Here is a 17576-nt window from a genome sequence, read left to right as displayed (position 1 = left end):
TTCTTAGAGCTTAGACCCCATTGAAGAATAAAAGTAAAAGTGTTAAAAAAAAACACAGCCAGTAATCCATAACACCATGAGTGTGTTAAGTATGGTGGAAGCTCAGAGATGTTAGGAAGAAAGGAATGTCTCATCCTGAATTCACAAAATCTTTTATCTTTCCCTTTAATTGTTTAGAAGAGTATGCTCCCAACTGGAAACATATGATTTTTTTGCCATTACTTCACTATTTTTATGTAATTCATTTAATTTTTTTCTGAAGGAGTAAGGTTCAGAGCACCCTGGATTTTCATTTTCAACAAGCTCAGAACTCAACCTCTCTGACAAGCACACAAGACAAAGCAGTGAAGCCCGTGTCCAGCCTAAGATGATAGCACTCCCTGCTTTCCCTTCCTGCAGACACTAACTAGGTTTTGGACACCAGGCGCCCGCCATCTGACATAAGCTCAGGGAGGGCCATACAGGGCATTTCAGTAGCTGCCTCTTCCTGGTGAGGGATGATCAGCTAGAAAAGTTGTTTTTAAAGGTTTATTTTTCAGAAGGTGTTTGGCAAAGGCAGTGGGGCAGGAATTCTGCAGTGTTTTGGGGGCATGCCATTTTTGGCTTCCAGATCCTTCCATGTATATCTTCAAATAACGCCAAATTTTTTCTTGTATTTCTTGCTATTCAATATCTATGTTTGATTGAGTTTATATCAAGGAACCTAGGCATTTAGATCTAAATGGAGCTGTCACATTGGACACAGAAACTCTACTGAGTACACTTACCCATATGAAAAAATCACTCTAATCCAAAATGACATTTACCATCCTCATTTGATAATCCACAAAATCCATTTCTGAGTATATTCCCTAGGCACCTTAAGCTCATGGAATTATATAAAACATTTTCCCTTGGTTTTTTCACTTTACTACCTAAGGGGAGCTGATTTTTTAAAAGCCTCACTTAAGCAATGAGCAATAATGGGAGTTTTATTTCTCAAGGAAGCACATGCCATTTTATCAAGGCAGGGACAAGGAAAAGTACATCATATAGAACCATCAGTTCAGAGAGTTGGTGTCTCCAAACCATATGAGAGTCCCTTGTTTCATGAATCGAAACCTCACTGTTACTTCATCAGAGTTCTTTCACTAAGAAGGCTTGATAGGTTTATCAAGGCAAAGATTTATGTAAATCAGTGACTCAAAAGTTAAAAATAAAGAAACAAACAAACAAACAAAAAAACAAACCAGTGATCTGCTTTGACTTTCAGTGTTCTCTGGTCAACAGCTACCAACAGCAACTCTCTTTAATTGCTGTCCAGGGAAAGCTGACAACTTTGCTATGTGTCCTGATTAAGATTTTTTTTTTTTACAAAATGAACTTGTTTCCTAAACATTAATTTACCACCATTCAGTGGCTTGGGAATGGGTTAAACAGATTTCTCTAAAATGTTGCTGTTGCAAGAATGTTGGAATTAGGAAGTAGTAGAATCTCAACAGGTATGTCTAGTCACAGGTCATTAGGTTAGCTATGTGGACGATCTAGGACATCATTACTCTTCAGCCCTCATGTCACATGTACATCCACTGTGTGATGATACTTCCCATCTGATGTGACACTCACCAGTGCCAAGACAATGCTGGAGCCTTGCATTCAATCTCCATAACCGTGTGTTAGATGAACATCTTTACATTATAAAAACAGCTCACCTCGGGTATTTTATGATAACATGAAAAATGAACTATCACACATCAAGATGAACTATTGTACTATACTGTCTGACATCCTTCATCCCCTTTAGGTATCGTACCCTCAGGCCCATTTCTCCAGGTGACAGTCTTGACCAACAGGAACTCTCCCTCATTTCTTTATAATGGAAGTCTCAATATGTTTTCTCTGCCTCATTTTAAACCATATTCAGATAGCAAACATTTTCTCAACACTCTTTTGTCTAGAACCCAACTTTTGCCACTGACTTTTTAAAAATACAACTTTGCTAATAATTGATATTAACCAAGTTGCCTAATATAACAGAAAGATGATTTATTGATAGAAAAGCATGTAGCCCACAGCATCAAAAGAAATTGAAATATCAGTTCTTGAACACTCGAAAAACCAGAACAGTTTCAGGTATTTTAGTAGCAAAGATTGGCTAAGGGGTTATGCTAGAGTTTCTTTCCATCCTAGTCCCACAGCTGATTAGCCCCAAATAAGCACACAGAGACATATTAATTATAAACTGTTTGGCTGATGGCTCAGATTTCTTATAGACTAGCTCTCTCTTAATTATAACCCATTTCTATTCATCTAAGTATTTCCAGGTAGTCTTATCTTACTGGAGAAGGGTCTGAACCTGTTACTTCTTCCTCAGCTACATAGCATCTCCTGGTGGCCTCTCTCTGTGTCCTCTCCCCAGCATGCTCCTCATCTGGTAGCCCCATCTATACTTCCTGCCTGGTTACTGGACAGTCAGTGCTTTATTCATCAATCAATAAGAGAAACATATATGCAGAAGGATATGCCCCATCAAAGGGGATCATCAACCTATCACTGTGTTGGTGAGGTATAGACTCATATTTAAAATTTCTCCCCCAAATTAAAAAAATAGGAAAGGAGCAAGCTCCATTCCACCCACCAGGAAGGGTTGATGAGAAGATTGCATACATTACTACATGCATATGCACAAAACTGCCCGATACAAATAGAAATGCCCAAGAAATTTTACTCATTTAAATAGCAGCAATGTGAATGAAATTTGGGTATAATTAAATTAAATAGTAAATGTTTGTATTACTCAGGATGCTCTAGAATAGGTCTGATAGAAGGAATCAGTATATAGATAAAGGAAAGGAATTTATTAGAGTCGATTCCAGCCAGTCCAACAATGGCTGTCTAGCCGTAGAAAGTCCAAGAGTCCAGTATCTGTTCTGTTCTCAAGGCTGTATATCTCAGCTGCTCTTCAGTATATACTGGGATCCAGAAGTAGGCTGTAATGCTAGTGAAGGAATGGACTTACCAGCAAGAGTGAGGGCAAGTAAGCAAAGAGAGAAGGCTTCTTTTTTCTAGGCTACCACACAAGTCATGGCCCAGATTAAAGATGTACCATCTTGATATAAGGTTAAAAGTGGTTCTTCCCACTTCAAATGATTTAATGATGATGAAGAAGAAGAAGAAGAAGAAGAAGAAGAAGAAGAAGAAGAAGAAGAAGAAGAAGGAGAAGGAGAAGGAGAAGGAGAAGGAGAAGGAGAAGGAGGAGAAGGAGAAGGAGAAGGAGAAGGAGAAGGAGAAGAAGAAGAAGAAGAAGAAGAAGAAGAAGAAGAAGAAGAAGAAGAAGAAGAAGAAGAAGAAGAAGAAGAAGAAGAAGAAGAAGAAGAAGAAGAAGAAGAAGAAGAAGAAGAAGAAGAAGAAGAAGAAGAAGAAGAAGAAGAAGAAGAAGAAGAAGAAGAAGAAGAAGAAGAAGGAGGAGGAGGAGGAGAAGAAGGAGAAGAAGAAGGAGAAGGAGAAGGAGAAGAAGAAGAAAACAAAACCCAAACTTCACAGGTCTCCCTAGGTTTTAATTAATTCCAGTTGTTATCAAGTTGACAACCAAGATTAGTCATAGCTGAAACTCATAATTAAGTTTCCTTAATGCACAGGATGTATGCATTCCACCTCTCAAACTGGAGCTCAGTCAACCTAGCTAAAGACATTTGTAAACAGAACTGTTAAGCCAGTGATGGGAACGCTAGCCAGCTAGACTCCATAGTTTTTTACAGTTCAATACATTACTGATCATTCCATCAAAAACTTGAAACCCTTTTAAATTTCTAGGCTGGTGATGTCTTAAGTAAGTGCATCAGAAAGAGATGGCAGACCGCAACACAAACAGCTAGGGAAACTATTTTAATCTACCACCAAGTTTTCTTGTGTTATGTGCTTTGGTTGTTTTTTCAATATAATCATTAGGTCTTTCTGTCATGGGCTCCTACCCAGAAAGTGAGCACTGACTGCTGAAGCAACATATTTTCAACCTTTAAAACATTTTTCTGTGCAGAGCCACATCTTACTGCAGCCACCCAGTGTTGACAAATGCACTGGGAAGTTCCTAGAGGAACTACCCCAGAAGTGCACCACTTGGAAAGGAGAGCAAAGACAGGGCTTTAGTTGTCCCTTGTTTCACAGCGGGGCATTTGTGTGGTGTATGATGTGGCCTTCCTGAGTGTTTATTTATCTAGAACAGCACTTATAGTGTCTCATAAATTGGGCATAAAGGGCTAGCTACTTATGTTAATAATCCAAGGCACATCACATGACAAGAAAACATCATAGAAATTTTATTAAAAGTGCTGGTCAGTTTTAATCCACAGTGGAGTGTATGTTCGATGTTTCCCTGTTGTGATATAATCTTTTTGTACACTGTGAAGATATGTCCTTGCCAAGGTACCTTCTGATTGGTTTAATGAAGAGGTGGATGGCCAATAACTAGGCAGGAGAGGATAGACAGGATTTCTGGGCAGAGAGAGGAACAGGAGGAGGGATCTAGGTGTGTGGATTTCAGCAGCAGACTTGGAGCAAGTCAGATGTGTCCTACTGAAGAGAGGTAACCAAGCACACATGAATGCACATTCACACACACATGCACACACACACACATATATGTTAATTAACTTATAAGAACTAGTTGGGAACAAGATTAAGCTGAAGGCCAACCAAGTTTTCATAATTAATAATAAGTTTCCAAGGCATTATTTGGGGGCTGGAGATCCAAAAACAGTCCAACAAGAAAGCTTACTATATTTCCCTTTGGAAGAGAAGATGGTGAACTAACCATTTTACTTTCAAGTTTCTGGTAGTCAATAAAGCAGAGGAGAATCACAGGCTGTGAGAATTCCCAGGAAGTAATTGGTTTTTGACAGTTAACATGCACTTATTTCAACTGCCCATGTGTACTGTGTCAAAATCTTAAGTCTAAAGTGCAAGATCTGTTAAATATCTATGAAGCATTCATGAAGTAAAATCATTGGAGAAAATCCTGTGTTCTGAAGGAAAAGGAGACGAGTTTAATTTAAAATTTAAACATCCAGGTCATAACTATTCAGTTATTCTCACGAGGTTACTCAAACATCTGTGAATAAGAAAAATCACATTACAAACACAAAACACACAGGATCCTGTCTAGGCTTGGGATAAAGCCAAATTATGAACAACTGAGAAATTGGCAGCATGCTAATGATCATTTGTTTTATCCATTTATGAGATGGATGGTTAGCAAAGTGAATATTCATTACCATAATCTTTCATTTAAGAACCATTTTTCTTCCAAATCAGCAACTTATTTTAAATGGGGAAGAGCCAATCATGGGCCTGTACACTTGTTAGTGATGACATCTAGCTGTTTACTAACGACAAGTACTCCAGAACAGTAAACTATTATTTCTTCCAAAGTATAGTAATAAACGGCACAGAAATCAAACTTTAGCCTGTTTATGGTGAGCATCTCTGCATTCATTATTGTCCATTATCTCCATGTGGCTCTTTATGGGGGCAGGGGTTGTCACTGTGCTCCCTGGCCCTATAGAGTGGCAATCAGAGACCCTATCTTCTCTAGCAGATAGGACAGAAGAAGGGCAACTAAATATAGTGATAAGAAACTTCGGCTTGGTCTTCTATGTAGAAATGAGTCCCAGAAGCCAACCATACAAGGGGTGGGACCAGGGGCAGCATCAGCTGGAGTTTTTTTTTTTTTTTTGGTTTTTCGAGACAGGGTTTCTCTGTGGTTTTGGAGGCTTGTCCTGGAACTAGCTCTTGTAGACCAGGCTGGCCTCGAACTCACAGAGATCCGCCTGCCTCTGCCTCCCAAGTGCTGGGATTAAAGGCGTGCGCCACCAGCACCCAGCTCAGCTGGAGTTTCTAATTACACTGTGGTCAGTGCTGCCAACCATGCCAGTCTGGTGGCTTTCTGGCATTTAGCATTCAAATCAGAATGTCACCTGTTTTCCTCAACAGACCAATTCTACATTAGGCTTTGGAGTTCTACTGCTAAAAGCTTGCTCTTGTGAATTTTTTTCCTATTCCTTTTCCAGGCATCCTAGTGAAGCTATTAGCCATCTGATACATTTAGGTGCATCAGAACCTAAACTAGCCAGGGTGGATTCTGTTGTTTGTAACCCAGTGAGCTGGCTGACAACTCAGTAAATGAAAAAAGAAATAAATTAAGCTCTGAAGGCTTCTCTGAGCTACTAAAATACTTACTGGAAGAAAATTCATGAGAGTTCATGGTATGGGACATTTAATTTTAGAAGGTTAATGAAACTAAGTGTCAGACTGCAGGGAGGGCCCGACCTGAAAAGCTTTGGGTTTGCATCTTGACATCCCCATGACTGGCTATGGGAAAAAACCATAACCTTTTTGATACCCAGTTTATCATCTATGATAGACAATAATAGTGCTCAGCGGTTCTAAGGATTTAAAAGAAGCCATTAATGCAATATCAGTATGAAGCTTTATACTTCAAATTGCCTGACAAATAGCTTTTTGCTGAGCTATTGTTGGTGTCACATAATTTGAAGAATTTTCAGTTACAAGAAATGTAATCCACGCCAGCAACTTGAAGCAGAAAGAGATTTATTGGGGAGAGTTAAAGCACATTCTGAATGTTCGAGCTGAGGAAATCAAATGCAGAAAATTCTGGAAGCAATCCAGAGAAGATACTTCTCTGGTCCTGTCTAGGAAAGCATAGAATCAGGATGCTTGGGGTGGGGGGACGACGACACCCAGGAATCTGATTCTGCCTTTTCCTACCTGTGCTGTATTCAGGAAGTCACCTGCCGAGTCAGACAATCATTGTTCTAATTTCATCTTGTGATACTTTGAATTTTTAATAAACGGAATATTCAACACTATTTTGTAAAATGTGAGAGTGCTGATATGTGTGGAACTAAAACAAATTTTCTTTGCTCGGTAAGTGGTAATAACAGCCCTCAAAAATGTTAATATCTTAAGTACCAAAACCAATGGGTATGTTACAATACATGGCAAGATAGTGTTCACTTGTGTTGCTAATCAACTGACCTTAAATAGAGACTGTCTTATGGATGATCCAGGTGAATTCAACTGTAACCACCAGAAACGTTAAGTGGGAGAGCAGTGCCAACAATAGGTAGGAGGATGTGAAAGGAAGGACCCTGGCCACTTTCCTAAAACAAAGAGTCTAGGAAGCAAGGGATAGGTATGAAATGCAACGATGCCAAAGGACCGTCCTCCACATGCAGGAAAACACAAGGACACAGGCACATCCCTAGAGCCACTGGAAAGAATGGAGGCCCGAGGACACTGATTTTAAGCTGTGACTTATATTGGACTTCTGACCTATAGATATCTAAGACAATGTGCTTGTATTGTTTTACGTCATGAAGGTTTGGGTAATTTGTGATGGAGTAGCGTTTTTCAACATCGTGACTTTTTTGGGGGGCAGGTAATTTATGTGGGTACATCTTGTGTTGTAGCAAGTTTAACAGTAAACCTGAATTATGCCCACTGAATATTTTTCAAAATATTTATTTATCTATTTACATCCCAACTGCTGTTTTCCCTCCATCCTCTCCTCCCAGTCCCTCCCTCCACCGACTCTCCTCCCCACCCCATCCACTCCTCCACTTCTTTTTTATTCTTTAACTTTACACGTTACTCTCAGTTCCCTCTCCCTCCCCTCCATCCCAGGTCCCCCCAATCCTCCCAAGACCCCACCCCACTCCATGCCCCCTCTACTCCCCAGGGAGGGTAAGGGCTTCCATGAGGGATTTTCAGAGTATGTCATATCCCGGGTAGGGCCTAGGCCCTCCCCCATGTGTCCAGGCTGAGAGAGCACCCCTCCATGTGGAATGGGATCCCAAAGTCCATTTGTATGCCAGGAATAAATACTGATCTACTCTCCAAGGTCCCATAGATTACAGAGGCCTCTTCCCTGATACCCAGGTTGGGGGGGGGTCTGTCTGGATCAGTCCCATGCTGACCTCTCAGTCATCAGTCTGGTGTCCAAGTGTTCCCCCTTATTTAGGTCAGCTGCCTCTGTGGATTTCACCAGCCTGATCTTGATTCCTTTGCTCATCATTCCTCTTTGCAGCTGGGATCCAGGACTTCGGATTTTAGCTGTGGGTGTCTGCCTCTGCTTCCATCAGCCACTGGATGAGGGTCCATGTTTGTCTTTTTGTGACTAGGTTACCTCACTCAGGAAGGTTTCTTCTAGTGCTATCCATTTGCCTGCAAATTTCAAGATTTCATTTTTTTTTCTGCTGAGTAGTACTCCAGTTTGGCAGCACCTCCGGATGCCACTACTCTATTTCTATTCAGAAAATGGCAGGCCTCCCATGGATATCAACAAAACATGGCATATCAAGTTGCAGTAAGACTAAACATCTCACTTTCTATTAAGGCTGGACAAGGCAACCCAGTATGAAGAGCCTGATCAAGTTCTTAGCCCTGTATTTTTAAAAACATTATTTTTTTAAAAACCAGATACATGCCATTTGTTGGAGAAGCACATATGATGATTGATCATAGTTACCCACAATAAGAAGTTTGCTGTAATTTAACAGGTTAAGGGCAAGACTGCAACCCCTGGGAAACTGTAGGGTGTATATAGGCATTGACTCCAAAATTTGCCTCTTCAGTATTACTAAACTTTATAAAATTCTGTTCTCTGTGTGGTGAGCTTCCAATTTGGTTTCATGGGATCTATGACTGCAGAAGCCTTATGGAGCAGAACACTTATGTATGGAGATGTCATTATCTCAGGTGTGTCTCTAAGAGTGTTCCTAGAAAATTTTACCCGAAGAAAGAAGACCCATGCTTAATGTGGGTAGTACCATAACAGGAAATCACACCCTTTAAATACTTGTACCTACTAAATGTCCCACAAGTGCACATCTACTTCATAACGTGTTATAGACATTCAACAGATTGACCACAGTGAAGCTGGCAGCTCTGGTGAAGCGGTTGTTTCCATTTTAAAGGAAAACCTCGGCTCTCAACGGTATCTCACTAGGCTGCTAGTTATTCCTTAGTTCCTTCTCTGGTCTCCTCCATGCCATAGCTTAATCTGTGATCCCCATATTAAAAAAGAATATATATATATATATGTCTTTTTCTGTAACTATGTATGCTCTTGAGAAACACTTCTAATGTAGCTCCACATACACACACAAGCGTACATGGTCTTAGGGAAATAGCAAGCAAAATTTTTCCAAAGCAGGAGTGACCTACTTAGTCTTCTCTGTGTGTTCTGTTACCGTGGCTACAAATTTCTACAGGTGAAAGTCTGGGGCAAAAAGTAATGGCAGGTCTTTAGAAGAACCACACTATGTGAATGTTCAGTTCTGTTTCTTCATGACCACGCATAATTAGATCATGCTTAGGCATAAACCTGTGATCATTTTTACAAGCCAGTAAGAAAAAAATAGTCATATAATTGCTTTAAAAGAGGTCATTAAAAGTTAAAAATGCATCTTTGCACATTTTTAGTTTTAAAAGCCTACATCATCTCCCATTTTGGAAGAATATGCTGAAGCATGCAAATAGATGTCTGGGAATAAATTGTGAGGGATCATATGAGCAATACCGATTTTAGAAACATATGCTGCTCGGTGCATACCTTCAATGCATATTTATGCATATTAACAATATTAAATTCCTCCTTGACTGTAGAGCTGCATTTCAAGTGCTGAGGCTTAAAGGCAGGCTTCAAACATTTCATTATATGGAATAGTGTTCATCGTATTCTAGGCACGTGTTTGACCTTACTTTTCATGCTGGTTAGATCGGTATAAGTTAATGAGAATTGTCTAGCTTGTAGCTTTGTAGTTTGAGACACCCATGACTCTTATGTGGTTTGTGCACACTCCGTCCTCTTCACTTGGAGTTTCCATGCCTCCACAGATTTTCTTGTTGTGTCTCCTATTGTCTCACATCTTAGAGATCAAAGTGTCACCTGTGAGATAGGTAGTTGCTTATAATCAATTCTTAATCCACCAAAACAGGAAATCGTTGCTAGTATTAGATAGTCCTGACCAGTATGACTCGGGCACTCAAAAGATTTTTAAAATTAAGTTGATTTATGTCTTTGGAAAAGAATCTAAAATGTACTTTCATGGTTTTTTTACCTCAGCATGTGATCCTTTATTATATATTCCAACTTTGATGATCTACATTTAAAGGGTCATATAACGTATTCCATGAATATTTTCATCTGTATTAATCTCTAACAGTGAAAAAATGACTTGTGCTTTCCCTGTTACTGATCTTTATTGATTTCTCTATGGCAAATTCAAATTCTTCTCTCTTAACCTTTAATGTGCATTTCAACATATCTCTGTTTCATTTGCCCCCCTTTTAAAGGCTAACTGAAAACTAATGGGTAAGACATGCAAATGATCTCAACAAGGGATGAATCAGAAGAGAGTTGGTTCCTCTGAAGCACACTCGATATGTATATCCTAGGTCTCCACATTATCCTCAGCTCTGGCCATCCTCTGGATCTTCCAAGCTGCAGCACAACTCCCACAATTTGCTTTTTCTACATGACCCCTGGCATACATGGCAGGAAGCAAACATAAGCTAGTATACCTGGTGTCACGGTACTACTAAAAGTCTTGTTAGTCTATGGGGCCTTGGGTAGTATTTATCCCGGCATACTAATAGACAGATTTTGAGTGCCCCCTATGCCACAATATGGGAAGCTCTCTCAGCCTGGACTCTTGGGGGAGCGCCTAGGGACTGCCCTGGATGAAATGACAGTCACTGGAGATCCACCATGGAGTGTCTCACCCTCCCTGGGGATCGGAATGGAGATTGGGTGGAGGACTGGGGGACCTGGTGGGGAGGGCAGGGGAGGAGGGGAGGGAGAGGGAGCTGGGATTGACATGTGAAACAGGATTGTTTCTAACCTAAATAAAAAATAATTTAAAAAGAGTGATATAGTTAAGCTACCCTGTCTTCCAGCCCTTATACCCTCTTTTCCTTTTTGGAGACTGTCATTACATAATTTCCCCATTCCCTTTTTTCTCCCAGAAATGCCAATATATCACTCTGCTCTTTCTCATGGCCTCTTTTTTGTTAATTATTGACAAATGAGTATATACATATATATACATAAATATTAAAACGGAATTCAAATCTGCAAGAATATTCAAGTCTCTCTCTCTCTCTCTCTCTCTCTCTCTCTCTCTCACACACACACACACACACACACATTCCTAATATACCCTTCTCACTCAGTCTGTACAATGTTAATTTTATGTATATTTTGGGGGCTAACAATTTGGCATTGGATACATACATTTTAACACTAATTCTTCTAATCCATGAACATGCAAATTCTATTCATGTTTTTGTAACTTCTTAAAGTTTTTTATCTGTACTTTACAATTTACATGGTGAAATTCTTTACTCTCCTTGCTTAAATTCATTCCTAACTATCCACTAATTCATTACTTGGTATCAATCCAAATAAATGAAACCATCATGTTGAAAGAACCTCTGAAATTGAATGCAGGAAGCCCCAGAAATCTGGTCTTCACACCTACAATGCTGTCATTACAGGTGCATAGATTGCCATACCCAGCTTTGTTCTGTTAGACTTAAAATGAGGTTCAGTAATTACAAACCACATAGTAGATTGTTGCAGAATATTTGATTGTACAGTGACATTCTGAGACTGTTACTAAAGTTAAACCTTGAATCAAGGTGCAGAGTCCATGACTAGCTTACTGGAATTAGCCATAGAGATTTTGAAAGGCCCAGATAGAGAGTCACAGGGAGAGATAAGGAAGGACTTGGAGAGATTCACAGTCTTTACCATCTAGGAAAGTGGAGAGAGAGGGTCAGCTAGCCACTCTCCCATTGCTCTCTTCATCTATCAGGTTTGTACTCCAATATCTGACTTCCACGTTTTTATTAATAATAGAACAATTTAGATAAATGATAGAGCATTGATCATTTGACCCTGATACCAAATTGCTTTGGTATCTATTCTACTTCTCTGCCAGAGGGACGACAGGACAAGCCTGTCACCCTAGGCATCTGCCATCACCAAGGAAAACAGTGCTGGGGAGAACTGTAATGCTTGGTCAGAATGCTTGCAAAAAAAAAAAATCCTGGTAGGAGAAGGGCATGAGAAAGCCATCTATAGTTTGATATCATGTTTGCCCAAGGGACTGAAAAACATTGAGTCATCTCATATATGCTCAAACTCACAGAGCAAACAGAGAAGACAGGTTGACAAAACCTCAAAATCTTTTCAATTTGAAGACATCCCAAGGAGCAAACTTTAGGATTCATTGAATAAAAATAATGTAAGTTTAATGGCTGATGGAGAAAAACCCCAAACTCTCTAACACATGTGCACCAGTGCCACAGAGGCCCTATAGGATAGCCATTATAGCAAATTTTAAGTCAGGAAAAGAAAAATTACCAAACGGGTTAAAAGAATAGAGAATAAAATACAGGAGTTTGTAGAAATTTTAAGAAAATTTTAACTTGCAATCAGTATAATGCCACTTTTGAATAGTGAGACTGTGATGTCTTTCATGATTTTTTAAATACTATTTTATTTATATTTGCGTATGAAAAATGGCTATACTGTCATTTTATGTACATACTGATACTAGAAACAGAATTCAGTAACACGGCATTTTCAATGTATAGAGAACACAACCATGGAAGCACTGTTACAGAAAGTAGAAGAGAAACCATGAGCAGTGATTTTTGTTCTCACTGAAGAGCAGCACCCTCGAAGAACATCAAATCCACCGGTAATACTTATCTACACTGAGACCGCATACAGACCAAAGTTAGTGATTGTACTTATTATCTGCACTAAGCCATTCATCTTCCTCACACTCTATACCAGGAAATAAAATATAATCTTAAGAAAAATATGTCCTCAAAGAAGGACACTATTATTCTCAGGAAGAGTCTCTGTGGCTTGTGGAGCGAGAACACTACGCAGCAGGTGTGGGGAGCACTGTGAGGCAGGAGGGCTAACTGGCTCCAGAGCATCTGTGTACCGTTCTGACCCCCATGCGCTGGACAGAGTACCACCCACTGTCAGGCATCCACACTAACTCCATGGGAGCTGCACCAGAATGAATCATTTTTGTGGTGTTCCCAGATCTCACTAAGTAAGAAAAGACCTTATACACATAAATACAACAATTGATCTGTCTATAAATTATAGCTATAGGCTCTTCTTTAGTGTAAGGTGGAAAAGCGGCCCTCGGAATACATAGATAAGGTATTACTGTGGTCTAAGGATTGCTGGACTGGTACAGTGTTGTTGCAATGAAGACAAGGTACACATCAAAACCACTGTTAGATTAAGACACTTCCACAACTTTTATCAGTTCTTCAAACAACGGAGCCAGCTCCTTTTCTAGGCTGACAATTAGTCCTGTGTTGGCATTACTGCTGGCTATGAAACTCACCACCAGAGGTAAACGATTGAACTGAACCACCTGGTAGGTATTGTAGTAGCAGATGATACTTTTATTTTTTGAAAGTCCGAGTTTGCTGCCTTGGTCTGTTGCAAGGGCAAAGGTGGATAAGAAGCCAGGCCTCAGGGCGTGCTCTGGAGCATTGTCGTTGGCCACTTTAATAACAGGCACCCCGTCTCTATCTGACACAACAATTGCATGGAGTCCTTCAACACTTGGCAACTTTTTGTACAGGAATCGCCTCAGATCGTCCGCCATGACGAACCCCTTTCTCTCGCAGGATCAATCTGCACGCCTCTGCAGAGCCACGCGCTCTCCAGCCCGGGGCGACCTGCCCGGGGGTCCCCGCAGTTCGGTCACCTCTCTCAAGCCTCCTGTCAAGCGGCTGTCACATGACTCGTGACCTCCGCCCCCGTCTTTCATGATTTTTCCCTTTATAATATATAAACTATCTATAACAAACCAGCAATTTACTGAAATTAAAAAAAAAGAACTAGAGTGGCTAATGTTTAAATTGGTTCTCATTGTGGGTGCTTCCTCTTGCTGTTATAGTTGATACATGATTTTACTTGGTGTACTCTTTCCCCAGTTGTTACATAGTAATTGAATTTTTACTTCTGCTGAGCCCCGAGAGTTGTCTGATTCTAGTGTTAGACAATCCTTCAAATACTAGGGTATGCAAAGAAGATGTTGAGTCTTATACTTTCTTATCTGATGATCTTAGTCACTGTACTAATAAATCTGCCTCTTCCTCTGTAAAATGTATTATTTAAGTAATAAGATTACTAAAATTATAAAATCAATGTATATACCATGGACATGTTTTAGAGCAATTAATTATTGGTAGTTTTAAATTTTCCAATTTTTTTTGTTTCTTTGTTTTTATTTTTTTCAAGACAGGGTTTCTCTGTGTAGCCCTGGCTGTCTTGGAATTTGCTGTAGACCCGGCTGGCCTTAAATTCTCCAGTTCTAGGATTAAAGGTGTGTGCACTACCACGCTCAGCTAAATTTCCAGGAGTTTAATTGCTCTTTTACCACAGAAGAAATTATATTTTAGTTAACTCCTAAAATATGATTGTTCGCGGAAATTGATTTCTTGGGTCTATACATCTGAATTTGGTGAAAGGTGGAAAAATTTGGTAAGATATCAGAGCACCGAAGGAAGGTTTGCCAAAAATAGTCACGGGAACAAGTTGGAGCCTATGGGTGGCAAAGGGCATAAGTGGAGGAGAAGGCAGGCAGGAGGTAGAAGGAGCCAGTGGAGGGTAGAGGTAGAGGGCCGCTGGTAGTCACTAAAGTTCTGTCTGCCCAAAATGTGAGAGCAAAGAATCAGCCATTGGCCTTTGAACTGTTAGAAAGCAGAACTTAGCTAGAAGGCCGAGTCAAACATCTGGTTTAATTCAGTTCCACACTATATGACTTTGCAATCTTTAATGAGTCAAAACTCTCATCTTATCATGGTTCTTTCCTCTAAACATCAAAAGATAATTATTCCCATGACACTAGAATTTGGAATATGTAATTATGATTCTTCAGACTGACAGCCCTTCTCTCCTTTGACTGGGACTTTCCCAGGTGCTGTGCTAGACCAGCGGAGGCCACAACCCAACAAATCCCAGAGACAGAGAAAATCACTTATTTATTTATTGAGTTAAATGAGTTCTGTGTGCATACATTCTCCTAGGCACTGGGGCACAGTGGAAAATGAAGCAGAGATGATGCAGTTCCTGAAGGAAACTGTGTATGCTCTGGTAAGTGCTATAAAAGGAATTAAAAGGTACTATGCAATGGGGACCAGATCTAGTCAGACAGTTCTCTGGGAAGGGACATTTAGGGGCTGGACAGATTGCTCAGTGAGTAAAGTGCTTGCTACCCAAGATGCAATCAGTGAGAAAATCTTTCTCAAAAAAAAAAAGCCTGAAAGAGACTGAGGGTGAGTAATGCCTCTGACATTGACCTCTGACCTCTAAATGCACATATGCTCATATGCACAAACACATACACAACACAAGTATGTGAAAAAGGACCATTGGACTCAGGCATAAATAAACTAGACAAAGAGTGGAGAGGCAGTCTTATAAAAGAGCAAAGCATATGAGTGTACCCGAATCAAAGGGAGAATGTGTATTAGAAGATCTGAAAGCTTCGTGCAGCCCAAATGAAGAGGCACACAGTGAGACAAGCCCAGGAATGTCAGTGTGCAGGTCACAGAGGCCACTGCAGGGCACAGTAGGAATGCTAATCTCAAGGCAGGATGTGACTCCCATGTTTTAAGTTTGATGAGACTAGAGCAACGAAAGGAAGAGATGTATTGAAAATAAATATGTCAAGATAATTTTCTAACATTTAGATAGATGTACATGTGTAATACAGTGAAATTTTAACAGGTGGCTTTCTGTGTTCCTGGCCTGGTCTGTGTCTTTTGATAGAGAATAGTGTCCTTGGTTGAGTTCCAGGCTGTGGGGATAGCCGCACATCCAATTTAGCTATCCCGATTCCAAGGTGATTTTGTGACAACTGCAGAGACCATCAACTAGGTGGATAGGATTCTGGGTCTGAAATTCAGAAGAGATGTCGTCTAGAATATTTGGTCCAAATCAAAGGGTTCAGAAGGCTGAAGGCAGAGATATATAAACAACAGACGCCATAGGATAAGGATAGGATCAGAGGAAAAGGATAAGTGCACTGCATATAATATAAATCTCCTGCTGTGACCCTGCTTACTCAGAAGACAACAACCAGCCTCATCAACGCAATTGGTCTTTGTTTATAGCTTGCAGAAACTCATGCTATCATCACGGCATTTTGCGTTTCTTCTATTTTGTTGTTCTTTGCTAACACTTTAGATGATTAAAAAGAAATAGAGCCTATTTTTGAGAGCAGACCACTTACTAAAATTGTTCTTCAGTGCCAGAAATGTCATTTAGCAGAATAAATGGAAAATAATACAGGTTGCTTTGATGTAAGAACTTATAAAATAGGTTAGCAAGGCAATTAGGAAGTCATCTGAAATGCTTTCCCAAGGTGAAGAATTGAATCCCAGAGCAGACTTTGTAGCCATTTAACACTAGAAACTATTCCAATAAATTGGTTCTGAAAAAGATTGTATTCGTCTTTCTCTGTTCATTTCATTGCCATCCTTTTAACTGCAATAAAAAATGCCATTAAAGGGCCATTTGTGCGTGCCTCCTCTGCTTGTCTCATTGGTCCCTTTTCATCACTCAATCACATATCAAACATCTCTCAGCTTGGTCCTGGCTTCTGGTCATTGATAGGTTTCTTCTCTGACCTCTGATCATCCTCCGTCCCACGTTCCGTTTCGTCTATCTCACAGGGTATGTGTGCACGGTCCCCTGGATCTGCAGTTTTGCATCTGTGTCTATCATCTTGCTCAACAACAATGAAAATGAAACTCGGGATACGTGATTTTTAAGAAGGTTCAAGGTGATAGATGTCATGACCGGTCATACTTACAGCAGCATCAAGATAAGCAGAGGAATTTATTTCTGGAGTCTGTAGCTATAGCCGGTTCTTTGAGATTTCCCAGCAGTCTGAGCATGGGCCCCTTGTTTCTTCACTCTCCCCACCCTTTATGAAAATGCTACAATACAGAGCATTGCAATTTGTGTTGACAAATGCTGTTTGGGTTTGGATGGCAGAATTCCATATTCTCACATCTCTGTATTTGAACTGACACAGACTCTGCAAACATAGGTTCCCTCATGAGCATATGGGAAAGTGGAGTGTTTGGTGACTTTGTATAGGTAAGACTTCATCACTGTCCATTATTGCCATTTGGTGACTGTGAAATGCACCAAAACTGAACACTTTTCTCCAGGTTGGTGTATTTGTCACTTTTGGAGAACTACTATTTATTTTCATTTACTCCCTTCCATTATGTAGTATTTTAGAGAACAATATTTATAAACAAATGTGTCTTGTTTACCAATGTATGAGCTTGAAGGCCTGATGTTTGATCACCAACGCAGGAAGAACAGGCTTTTGACTCCCAGAAACACAGTGTAACTGTGAGATTTTCCAATATTTCTTTCTTTTATTTACATCCCAGTCAGTTTCCCCATGCTCCTCACCTCCAAGTGCTCTTCCTCTATCTCCCACACTGTTCCC

At 40.1% G+C, this 17576-nt stretch overlaps 1 protein-coding gene across 1 annotated transcript; it reads right to left on the bottom strand.

Moving 5' to 3' along the window:
- Positions 1-12980: 12980 nt before the first annotated feature.
- On the bottom strand, positions 12981-13807 carry LOC106021067 (ragulator complex protein LAMTOR3-like). The gene has a single exon (XM_040741781.1). The coding sequence runs from the start codon at positions 13704-13706 to the stop codon at positions 13332-13334; it is 375 nt and encodes a 124-aa protein (XP_040597715.1). The 5' UTR covers positions 13707-13807; the 3' UTR covers positions 12981-13331.
- Positions 13808-17576: the final 3769 nt, after the last annotated feature.

The sequence above is a fragment of the Mesocricetus auratus genome, unplaced genomic scaffold (genome assembly GCF_017639785.1).
Source record: "Mesocricetus auratus isolate SY011 unplaced genomic scaffold, BCM_Maur_2.0 Super-Scaffold_6730, whole genome shotgun sequence".
Taxonomy (NCBI): domain Eukaryota; kingdom Metazoa; phylum Chordata; class Mammalia; order Rodentia; family Cricetidae; genus Mesocricetus; species Mesocricetus auratus.
This window is presented reverse-complemented; position numbering and strand designations above follow the sequence as displayed.